The sequence below is a fragment of the Mus pahari genome, chromosome 21 (assembly GCF_900095145.1).
Source record: "Mus pahari chromosome 21, PAHARI_EIJ_v1.1, whole genome shotgun sequence".
Taxonomy (NCBI): Eukaryota; Metazoa; Chordata; class Mammalia; order Rodentia; family Muridae; genus Mus; species Mus pahari.
The window spans coordinates 16,985,582-16,998,290 of NC_034610.1; the positions used below are offsets into that span (position 1 = coordinate 16,985,582).

Consider the following 12,709-nt stretch of genomic DNA (forward strand, 5'->3'; position numbering starts at 1 on the left):
ATCTATAGGGTTGCAGACCTCATCAGCATCTTGGGTTCTTTCTCTAGCTCCTCAATTGGGGGCCCTGTGTTCCATCCTATAGATGACTGTGAGCATCCACTTCTGTATTTGCTAGGCACTGGCATAGCCTCATATGAGACAGCTATATCAGGGTCCCTTCAGCTAAATCTTGCTGGCATATGCAATTGTCCCTCAATAGAGGAATGGATACAGAAAATGTAGTACATTTATACAATGGAACAGTACTCAGCTATTAAAAACAATGAATTTATGAAATTCTTGGTCAAATGGATATAGCTGGAGGATATCATCTTTAGTGAGGTAACCCAATCACAAAAGAAGTCACTAGATATGCACTCACTGATAAGTGGATATGAGCCCAGAAACTTAGAATACCCAAGATACAATTTGCAAAACACAAGAAAACCAAGAAGAAGGAAGACCAACGTGTGGATACTTCATTCCTCCTTAGAATAGGGATCAAAATACCCATGAAAGGAGTTACAGAGACTAAGTTTGCAGCTAAGACGAAAGGATGGACTATCCAGAGACTACCCCACCCAGGGATCCATCTCATCATCAGCCACCAAACCCAGATGGAGAAGTTATAATGAGCAAAAGTATGCTTCCAAATTCTACAATTGTCGATCCTGTTGAAATACAGACTCTAGATCAACCCTGTCTGCAATTGGGTCCTAATTAATTGACTCTATTCTAAAATGCTCAGTTCAGATGCTAAGGCCTATGTGCAGTGCTGTACCCTTTCTAAAACAAAAGAATATGAATGCAGAATTCATGGATGAGTCAAAAGTCAAATAGTTCTTTTTTTTAACAGTAAAGATTATAAAACATTACTGCATCCAAGCAATGTTCCAAACAAGAAACAGAATCAATATTTTGTGAAGTTATTTTATAAAGGCTGTATTGATATCAAACAGGATCACAGTGTCTCTTCTCAGATGGAGGTTATTTTTTCTTTTTTTTTTTTAGTTGTATAAAATTCTTTATTAGATATTTTCTTTGTTTACATTTCAAATGCTATCCTGAAAGTTCCCTATACCACCCCCTCATTTTGGCAACCATGAGTTAAAATGAAAAAAAAAAATCAAGAGCAGCGTTAATATTATCCAAATTTTCCTAAAAATCCATACAACCAATACTGGTAAATAATAATTTCAGAGATCCCATATTTTCTACAGAATAGTTAGAAAAATATCTATAAATAAGCAGCTTGTTTGAAAATTCATTAAGATAAAGTAGAAAGATGATCTGTGATTAAAACAAATGTATTAAGGTGAGTAAACATTATTAACTCTTCACTAATTCTGAACATATTATTGCTCAAGAAATTGCCTCAATTGAAAATATAAATCTTACTTGGGCAATGATGGCACCGGGTCCCCAGTGGCTGTGGGCCTTCGGGAGGGTCTCCATCAAGTTGCCCTGCCAGCAGTGAAACTCCCAGAATGTCTTCAGGCTCTGGTGTCTTCAGGGGAGTAGACAAGCTGGTGATCTGCCCAGGCAGAAGGTGAGTCGAATTCTGTAGGCACGGCGTTTAGGTGGGTTAGGGGTCCCATGTCCACTGGGCTCCCAGGGGCTGTGGTCCTCTGAGAGGGTCCCTTACCAGTTGCCCTGTGTTTGGCAGAACTCCTGGTATGCTTTCAGGCTGTGGTATCCTCTGGGGAGCAGACAAGCTGCAGATCTGCCTGGCAGAAGGTGCCGGCTGGAAGGACTCTATATCACTTTCATATAATTCAAAGTACTCTTATGCAGGCAGACTCATGAAGAGACAAAAAAAAGTGGTGTTTCAGTACTAAGACCTCTGAAAATATGTGTTTTCTTATGGTTTTAAGCAACCCCTCTGAGAGTTTCATTCCACCTTCAATGGTATTTCTACCCATGTGTTGAAAAACATTGCTTTAATACTCATTTTATGTTACAAGTTTGCAGAAAATATTAATGGGTTCAGAATGTTTTTATTTTTGTGGGAGACATTTTCTGGGGAGATGCAACATATATATTCACCTACCCATGCCAAGTGGAAATTGAGCACAACCAAGTTCAAGTTGTTGAACCAATAAGCTTTATTGGAGTTACATACAGGACTGAGAGGAAAGAGTAGATGAGAGCCCAAGGGACTCAAAGACAATTGCTATTCTGAAACTTAAAACCAGCATATGATACAGATAATGCTGGACACTGGGAGCAAAATGCATAACTATAAGCATATCTACAGGATAAAGAACATCCTATCTTTGTGGTTCAGTTTGTCAAATCCTCTTTTAAGAAGCGTAATTTGAGTAAATTATTTTGAGTTATTATTTTTTCCTGCATGGATTCTTTGAATTACAAGCATACAGAAGGATGTCAGTTTCATTAGCTATTCTGAAGTATGTATTTATTGCTTTAACCAGCTTCTCTTTGAAATAGATCATTTCAGTCTCCAGGAAACATTACTCAATTCCATATTCTTCTAGCATCTCCATTGTATCTTCATTATGATATATTTGAAAGTGAACAAGTAAAACTTTTAATTAAAGATTCCCTTCATTGTCACATTTTCAGTTTCTCTCAGCATAAACCCTGGGTAGTTTCTAAGATTTGAGCATTAAACACTTCCACAAGTTTCTCATGTATATAATAAATAATAATTCTCTAGTGTGGAGCCTCAAGAGTTGCAAACAATATGACTTGGATAAAGTACATGCCACATTGGATATTTTTTTTTTCTGACTATAAATTTCAAGGTATTTTCTTAGATCTGAGATTTGGCTAAAAACCTTTCTTCATACATTACATTTCTGAGTTTTTTGTCTTGTATGTATTTTTTGATGTATTCTAATCAATGAGTCAATACTAAAAAATGTGTACATTTACTACATTTTTAAGGACTCTTTTATATGTATTCTCTGATAAATTCTAAGATGATCTTCCTTGGGAAAGGATTTTTCTTATTCACTTCATTTGTGAAGTTTCTCTACTTCACATTCTCTATTGAGGGCTAAGATATTTTTCTGACTAAAGAATTTGTCACATTCACTATATTTTAAAGGTTTTTTTTTCCTGCATGGATTCTTTAATTAATTATAAGACTGCTTTTGAAGGTAAAGCATTTATCATATTCACTATATTTGTAAGGTTTCTCTCCTGAATGAATTCTCTGATGAATAAGAAGACTTCCTTTTTGGGTAAAGGTTTTGCCACATTCACTGCATTTGTAAGGTTTCTCACCTGTATGAATTCTTTGATGCTTTCTAAGATCGCCTTTGTGGGAAAAGCATTTGTCACATTCACTACATTTGTAAGGCTTCTCTCCTGTATGAACTCTCTGATGAACATGAAGACTGCTTTTGTTGGTAAAGCATTTGTCACATTCACTACATTTGTAAGGTTTCTCTCCTGTATGAATTCTCTGATGAATAAGAAGACTTCCTTTTTGCGTAAAGTTTTTGCCACATTCGTGACATTTGTAAGGTTTCTCACCTGTATGAATTCTCTGATGACTCCTGAGCCTGGCTTTCAGGGTAAAAGATTTGTCACATTCACTGCATTTGTAAGGTTGATTTCCTGAATGTATTCTCTGATGAGTTCTAAGACAGTATTTGTCAGTAAAGCATTTGTCACACTCATTGCATTTATAATGTTTCTCACCTATATGAATGCTCTGATGAGTACTAAGACTGCTTTTGCGGGTAAAGCATTTATCACATTTACTACATTTGTAGGGTTTTTCTTCTGCATGAATTCTCTGATGAATAATAAGACTGCATTTTTGAGTAAACAATTTGTCACATTCACTACATTTATAAGGTTTTTCTCCTGTATGAATTCGCAGATGAATTCTAAGATTGCCTTGCTGAGTAAAAGATTTGTCACATTCACTGCATTTGTAAGGTTTCTCTCCTGAATGTATTCTCTGATGAATTCCAAGACGGTATTTCTTTGTAAAGCATTTGTCACATTCACTACATCTGTAAAGTTTTTCTCCTGTATGAATTCTCTGATGAATACTAAGATCACTTTTGAGGATAAAGCATTTGTCACATTCACTACATTTGTAACCTTTCTTTCCTGTATGAATTATCTGATGAATGATAAGACGGCATTTTTGAGTAAAGCCTTTGTCACATTCACTACATTTGTAAGGTTTTTCTCCCATATGAATGTTCTGATGTCTTCTAAGATCGCCTTTGTGGGTAAAGCATTTGCCACATTCACTACATTTGTAAGCTTTCTCTCCTGTGTGGATAATCTGATGACTTCTAAGGCCATTTTTGTAGGTGAAGCATTTGTCACATTCACTACATTTGTAAGGTTTTTCTCCTGTATGGATTCTCTGATGAATTATAAGATGGCCTTTCTGGGTAAAAGATTTGTCACATTCAATACATTTGTATGATTTCTCTCCTGTATGAACTTTCTGATGAACATTAAGACTGCTTTTGCTGGTAAAGCATTTGTCACACTCACTACATTTGTAAGGTTTCTCTCCTGTATGAATTCTCTGATGAATAATAAGACTGTCTTTTTGGGTAAAGCATTTGTCACATTCACTACATTTATAAGGTTTCTCTCCTGTATGAATTGTCTGATGTTGTCTAAGCTTGCATTTCTTGGTGAAACATTTGTCACATTCACTACATTTGTAAGGTTTCTTTCTATTATTGGTTTGCTTCAGCATGAGTTTTTGTTTAGAGTCAAAAACCTTATCAAGCTCTGTACCATTGTATTCTTTGCTTCTATGGATTCCCTGAGTTAAACTAATGGTAGAGAATGAATTTAAACAGTTAGCAGGGTTTTTAGAGTTACAAGGTTCTCTGATGTTTTCAGTTTCATGTCTGCTTAGGTTTGATGATTCAACAGACGTAGCCCTGAGGTTAGTTTTATAAGGTGTACTTTGGGTGGATTCATGAAGGATTTTGCCAAGCTCATGACATGTATAAGATTTCACTTGGATATTCCCATGATCATGGACAATATGCTGTAGGTCTTGATCCAAGATGTTCTCATATGTATGACACATCCCATGATTCTCTGAAATAAATGCATTTAGATATGACAGGGATTAGTGGATGAGTAGGACAATATCCCATGTCCCTGAACATTTTCTAATGTAAATTAGTGATTCTCAAGAGTAGAGCTCTCAAAAAAAAAAAAAGTCTTTCCTGTTTCACAGTCACAACATGGATGCTGAGAACAACCTCAAATCTCATGTATATCAAATGACCATAACAATAGCCTCTATTTCTTACTGTGCTTTGCAGAATGTAAAAAGAATAGGTTATGGAGCATTAAAAGACTTTGAGAAAGGAGCTCTCTGAAGGATCACATGAAAAAAAGTTTCTCTATTTTCTTGTTTATGTTTTGTGACAGAGTAACACAGTCTAGCTTGGGGTCAGCTAGGAAGTCATTATGTAATCCACATTGGTATGAAACTCATGATATAAAAGCTATGCTGTACCAGGACTAAATATAGAAATCACAGGCCTAAAACTGAATAATAAGTAACAGCAAAAATTATCAAAACCAACAGCTCATTTTCTATTTAGAAACTTGTGCATTTTTAAATTCACAAGCAACTGAAGACTTTAATGCAACAGTAAAATTAGAATTTTACAACAATTACAGGCATGGCAATATATTTTTTTGCTCTGAATATTCAATTGTTTTTTTAACTCTGATGTTTTTATTAAAAGTAGATACAATGTTTTAAGAGATTACACAAAATACACCACTGGATACTCTTCTAAAGAATGGAGAGAAATGTAAAGGAAACACAGCGAATAAGTTATGTTGGTATCCAGAATTTCCCTTATTCTGGGAATCTCTAGACATTTAAAAGCATTTACATAAGCACACACAGCAGGCAAATTCAAAGAATGAGTCAGGAATTCTGCAAAAAGACTATGCTTACCCACAAAAAACAGATTGTTGTAATTCTCTAACATCACATCCATGTACAATGCCCTCTGAGCACTGTCAAGACATTCCCATTCCTCCTGTGAGAAGTCCAAAGCCACGTCCTTGAATGTTAATTGATCCTGTAATAGAAAATTACCTGTTTATCATGTGCTGCTGGACAAAAGTGTTTTTTTGGATAAAAAAAGACCTGAAGAATAAGAGGCACATTGTTATAAAAATGCGTCATGGGAAATACTTGAGGACAAACATCTTATAGAAGTGATATAGAAATGTATCAGAAGTTAAGAACCGCTGCTCTTATTAAACAATGCATAGGATGACATACTATATTGAGTACATTCTTAAGGTCTCTCTCCTTCATGAATTTTCTGGTGTTTTCTAAGACTTTAGCAACAGATGAAGATGCCACCATCATTTTATTTAAAAATTTGTATGCAGTTTGAATTCTATAATTCTAAATTGTTTCCCAGCACCCACATGAAGTACACAGCAGATTTTTATTTCCAATCCCTCAAAATCTAATGCTCTTCTGAACTCAACAGGCTGGAGGAATATACAGCACATATGCATATATTCGGGCAAATGTACCAACACATGTAAAAGAAACTGAAATTTAATTTTAGTAAAGGATGTTACCTAACATAGTCTTAGTCTTTATTGTATTTTCTTTTCCTCTGAAACAGGATTACATAATAGAGTCATAAACAGCAAACTTTTAGGTAATATAACATACACATGTGAGGACTACATAGAAGAATGTACCATTATAAATTATAGGGTTGTTATCAACCAGAAATCCAGTGTCACATCACAGATGGTCAAGTTACAATGAGTAAACCTGTACTTCTAAATGCTACAGCTGTCACCCTTGCTCAACTATGGACATTGTATCATTCCTGCCTACAGCTGTGTCTCTAAAATGCTTAGTTGACATCCTGAGGCCAAGGTACAATGCTGTACCCTTTCCAGAACAAAGAGGCAGAAAGTAAATGTAGAATTTTTGTATGAATTAAGAACCACACATTTTTCTTTAAACAGAAAAGAGTGCAATATCAGTGAACACATTCAACATTCCAAAGGACACTCAGAATCAAGTAAAGTTATTTTATGAGACTATATTCACAACAGTAAAATATATCAAAGAAAAACTGTATTAGACAACATTAATATTATTTAAAGTTTTCTCAAAGTTGACATATTCAATACAGATAATAACAATTTTATAAATTCCATTTAGTCTTTTATTACAGAATAATTAGACATGTATGTGTAAATAAATGGTATATGTTACAAGATGAAGTAGAATACTTTTCTTTGATCAAACTGTGTTTTGAAATTGAGAAAATTTAACTCTTTTAAGTATATTATTGCTAGTAAGATTGACTAAAGTGAAAATTTGAATCTTCTAATTTTAATTTTCTTTTCTTTTCTTTCTACACACTTTGCAGTTAACTACCATGTCTGACTTCAGTTCCAAGAGCTTGATGCTGAATTCTTGGATTGAGGGGCATAATGTGTCACTCTGCATACATAAAAACATACAGATGAACACTTATATACTTAAACACGTAAAAAAAAAAAAGATTATTGTAAAGAAACAGCACCACAACCCTTCAGAGTTCTTTCCTATGTAATAAATAGCTTGGAAGAGAGGAAAAACATACGAAGGATGGAACATTCTCCCATTAAAGAAGAGAAAAAAACAAATTAAGAGGGACACTCATTAATGGCTGAAATTGCATGGCTTATACAAAGTGCCAAGGCAATACTCTTCAGAAAAATCTTACTAATATAGTCCATGTGCTGCAATGAATAGGTACACACAGTAGTGTGAACACTACTTCTAAAAAGAGAAATAAAGGAGAAATAGAAAATAATCACCTGTATATTGAGAACTGACCATACCGAGCACTGGTCAGACTCTCCAGAGACAAACTGATTCCATTTGTCAACACATTTTCTGTCACACTGTGTGACAGAAAATGCCAAAAAGAGATTCCAGAATACAGCAATCTGCATCCCCTAACAAACACATCAATTTTATGGCAAGAGAGAACCACATATTCCTTCCATCGTCTGTGCCTCTATGGAGCTGAAATATTTACTATTAGGATTCAAGACAGAGAGTATATTCTAATTCTACCTCCCCATAACTTTTACTCTCCCATATATTTGCCTATCCACACCCACAAACTTGTTTCTAGAAACCTGACCATTCCTGAAATGTAGTTTGTGTAGCACATGCCACCTTCATTCCCAACTAATATTAAAGGATACAAGTTCATCCAATGTAGAAATTAGCCATCAATGTATTCTTTGTGCATCGTTTGCAATAGATTCCCTTTCAGGCCTGAAGGTCTTCTTCAGTCCTTGGAAATTTATGTCCTCACAGTATAAAATCCAGTGAAAATACAATAGCACAAGGCTGTGCTTGTCCCATTTGAAGTGAAAGATCTAAAGGCTTAGTTTTGAACAAAGATAAATTACAGAAACCAAGCATGTTTGTTAATGTTACCAGAGGTAGAGAACTAAAGTCTCTATCTCTAAAAAGAGAAATTTCTAAGAAATGCAGACAGGACACTGACCTGAGGAACATTTAGGAGAGAAGCATTCATTCTTCTTGTTACTCTTCTCTGAAAAATTAAAAGCTAAAATAAATATAACTCTGTTATGAACAATGCTAAACCATATAAAAACACACGAAAAGGAAAATGATAGCAGAAAAATTGTCAGCATTCCTACAGAAAGGAGAGCATGGAATGATATATTTAATGTGGCAAGGAAAATGACTACATTTTGTGGCCGTTTTCTAACCCTAGCAGGCACCAGGCAAAAACAGAGCACATACACACCTGCTGTAAAACACTACTACTCAGAGTTATTACTGCTAAGTTTTCAAGGACTAGAGTCAGGGGCAAATAGCTAGTGGGGACTAACATGGATGCCGAGCACTAAATAGAGGTTCATTAGTCATCACACTAGACCACAATATCTGACTCTTTGGCCACATTTCATTTCATTCTACCTTGCAGATACAGATCTTTTTTCCATGTGTGTCCTGCTGTCCTGATGTACAGACACAGATTCAATCCATCAAATATCATGTTTTTGTTTTTTTTTTCCAAATTGAAAAATCATCATCATTTCGAGTTACAGCCACTTCCATCGTCATCTAAGAAGGCTTTACATTGTTCCTGAGGTAAAATGTATCTTTTCAATAACTCTTCCTTTAAAGGTGGAATTCTTTTCTAAATTGCATGTACACCTTTGTGTGAGAATATTGACCACTGAAATGCATGCGGATGCATTTTTAAGTAGAATATTACAATTCAGGACACACCTGTCTTTAAATGGAATGTCCATGTGCTAAATGTTCTAAGCCAGTGGTTCCAGGCCTTTCTAATGCTGAAACCTTATAATACAGTACAAGGAAGTCATGAATTAATAATGTATGTGCATGTGGTAGGCCCACCTGTACAGTGACAGAGGAGTGGCACTTCAGTTCCTAAGACCATCAGAAATATATGATTTATGGCAGAGTTAAGTGACCCCTGTGAAAGGGTCAATTAACCCCCTTCCATTCCCCACCCCCCACAAGGTGTCAGGACCTCAGGATGAGAACTGTTCTAGGCAATGCCAAGGCAGAATCATCAAGTGGCAGGCATGGCAGAAACTCTCTGAAGGCTGCTACTCATAAGAGGGAATGCATAAAGATAAAGTGAATCATTTCAGTGTATGCTCTTGGGATGATTCACACATTTTGTCAGATTCATCAAAATTTTATCACTGTTGGAAACATCTTCCTGAACATGCATATATCTGTGTTTTGGTATCATTCTAGTCAGTTCTGAGGTTCACAATTATTAATAAATATGTCTCAAATGACACCCCTCAGTTCCTGGCTGCAATGGATTTCCTTATGATGATAACCCTTGTAAATCCACATGAAAGTAAACATGTGTGACATGGGTTTCCTGTCATATATACCTACACATACACATTCACACACAGGCATACAAATATATGTAAAAATGCATATATATATAAACAGATATATATATATCTGTTTATATATATCTCAAAAATAAGAACTTACTCTGAAGGTTGAATTAGTATTACTACACAAAGTTGTCATGAACATGATAGTAGCATATATGCAACTCTTTTTACATATTATATTGACCTTATGTTTCTCTCATCTCAAATAGTTCTCCAGACATTTAACAGCCACTTGGATGGTCTCTTTCTATGCCACTGCCCAGGTAGTATAGTGTGACCATAGGAAATAGCAGATGGATGACATGCTTTGGAGTCATACAAAATTAATGAGAACTGAAGAGGAAAAAGATGATTTTTCTAGAAACAAGTGAATATCAACCTTTTATGTCATAAAACTATGCCAGGCAAGGAATAAGTCCTGATACAGTATCTCCACTAACAATGTCTGAAGACTGGACAGATTGAGCAATGAATTCTCTAATTCTTTTTTAAAAATCTATAATAATCCTAAACAGAGGATACAGTAGAATATGGAGAATACTGAAAGAAAAGGGATGTTAGACAGTCATCACACACCTGACTCTACCTTGACTTAAAAAAGAAAAAAACAGATGAACAGGAAAATATTTATAAAGGAAAAAAAGATCATAGGGCAGTTGCAAGGTTTTATATTGACAAAAAGATTCTCTCTAATGCATACGAAAGGGGAACGAGTTGATTTCCTGCCAACAATCTAAGACTGTTCCAAGACCCATAAAACAAACAAATCAAGGTGCAAAATATGTAAACCAGTGAGGGACGACACACAATTCTGTCAACATATCCATGAAATGTCTGGGGCAAAATGTCACACTCGTTCACTATGAAAGCACTGAAGAATATGAGAGTAGAAGGATATACCTCAGCATAATCAAGATATAGTTAACATTCTAACTTGTCATTACATAATTTGAACACAGCCTCCATCATTCCACATATTCAGAAGAAATTAAAGGACTTGCAATGGCCTCACATTAACTCATAACAGGGTATCAGTGCTTATAAAGAACAAGTAAGACTTAGAACGTTTTTTTTGTTTGTTTGTTTGGTTGGTTGGTTTTTTTTTTTCGAGACAGGGTTTCTCTGTGTAGCCCTGGCTGTCCTGGAACTCACTCTGTAGACCAGGCTGACCTCAATCTCAGAAATCCGCCTGCCTCTGCCTCCCAAGTGCTGGGATTAAAGGCGTGCACCACCACTGCCCAGCAAGACTTAGAACATTTTAATGACTAAAATATGAAAACAAAGATGCATGTTTTCCCAAATTTTATACTTTGTGAAACATGATTCTTAAATTGAAAAACTACAAACATTCCACAAGAAAGCTCTCAACTGATTATACTCTTAATAAACTATATAAAATACAAGAAAGTATTACTTGCATTTATACATTGCTAGAGAACATGCTGAGAAATCAGAAGACCACTCATTGTCTAAAAATGTCATGCAGGTAAACATAGGGAACAGAACCTGGAAACTGGAAGAACAAGCACCCTTAGGTGCTGAACCACATCACCTGCTCTTAATTATTCCTTAATTATTCCTAATTCATGGAGCACCAATGACACTTTCTTACAGTGTCAGGGTGAATGCCAGAACAGGAAAGACAATCACACAGAAGTGAGGTGACAGAGCCACATTAAAAAGTTTGGCAGCAATCGGCACTCGTTGGAAAAGTCCATAACTACATTCCTCAGGACTTAAAAGTATGTACAGCACTCAATCTGAAGTAGCATGTACAAAGATATTATAAGGGTTACATAGAAATTAATGAAATAGAATCAAATATAACCATTCGACACAACAGATTTGTCTGTGTAGAGACTAATGCACTTACTGACAAAGGATTGTTCACCTAAATGAAACTAAAAGCACGACAATCTGTGTATTAGAACAAGAGATAAAAAGGAAACACTACAATGTATGACAATGATGTCGGTGCTACATTGTGCAGTACTGTGGAAAGTCATGTAAGAATAAATCAGAACTGGAGGGGGGTATAGGGAACTTTCAGGATAGCATTTGAAATGTAAATAAAGAAAATAATAATAAATAAAAAAAGAATAAATCAGAACTGAACAAGAAATGAAGAGTTCTTAGAAAAAATGAATAAATCAACCTCCTATAATATATTATTAGAATATGTATTAAACAAGTGCTGAGACTGAAGCAGGAAGAATTTCTTCTGTGTCTTGAGGACTGGACAGATTTGCATGGAATTCTCCTTTCCTTGGGCAAAGCTTATACTGATGTCAAAAAGAGAATATTGCCTAAAACACAAAGAAGAGGAACACTAGAAAGTCATCATATAAAGCTGGCTTTATCTCTTTTTTTTTCTGTGTATCACAGGATTTTATTTTTGTGTAATTTTTTTATTATTATTTTCTTTATTTACATTTAAAATGCTATCCTGAAAGTTCCCTATATGCCCCCCCTGCCCCTGCTCCCCTACACACTCACTCCCACTACTTGGCCCTAGCCTTCCCCTGTGCTGGGTCATATAAAGTTTACAAGACCAAGGGGCCTCTCTTCCCAATGAAGGCCGATTAGGCCATTTTCTGCTACATATGCAGCTAGAGACTCGAGCTCAGGGGGTACTGGTTAGTTCAGATTGTTGTTGCACCTACAGGGTTGCAGCCACCTACAACTCCTTGGGTACTTTCTCTAGTTCTTCCATTGGGGGCCCTGTGTTCCAACCAATAGCTGGCTGTGAGCATCCACTTCGGTGTTTTGCCAGGCACTGGCATAGCCT

At 35.7% G+C, this 12,709-nt stretch overlaps 1 protein-coding gene across 1 annotated transcript; it reads right to left on the minus strand.

Annotated features, from left to right (window-relative positions):
* Positions 1–2,098: 2,098 nt before the first annotated feature.
* Positions 2,099–8,605, minus strand: LOC110337861 (zinc finger protein 665-like). Its single transcript, XM_029532861.1, has 3 exons — positions 8,508–8,605; positions 5,915–6,041; positions 2,099–5,034 (listed from the first exon to the last, which is right to left on the minus strand). Exons 1-3 carry the CDS (start codon positions 8,535–8,537, stop codon positions 3,077–3,079), a joined length of 2,115 nt encoding a protein of 704 aa, XP_029388721.1. The 5' UTR covers positions 8,538–8,605; the 3' UTR covers positions 2,099–3,076.
* Positions 8,606–12,709: the final 4,104 nt, after the last annotated feature.

Bases quoted from the DNA above. Each gene is read 5' to 3' on its own strand.
- LOC110337861 (XM_029532861.1), bottom strand. From the start codon at position 8,537: ATGAATGCTTCTCTCCTAAATGTTCCTCAG. The intron at 6,042-8,507 runs GTCAGTGTCCTG...TTTCTATTACAG, and splicing joins CTCTCCTAAATGTTCCTCAG to GATCAATTAACATTCAAGGA. The intron at 5,035-5,914 runs GTAAGCATAGTC...CATTTATTTCAG, and splicing joins CAACAATCTGTTTTTTGTGG to AGAATCATGGGATGTGTCAT.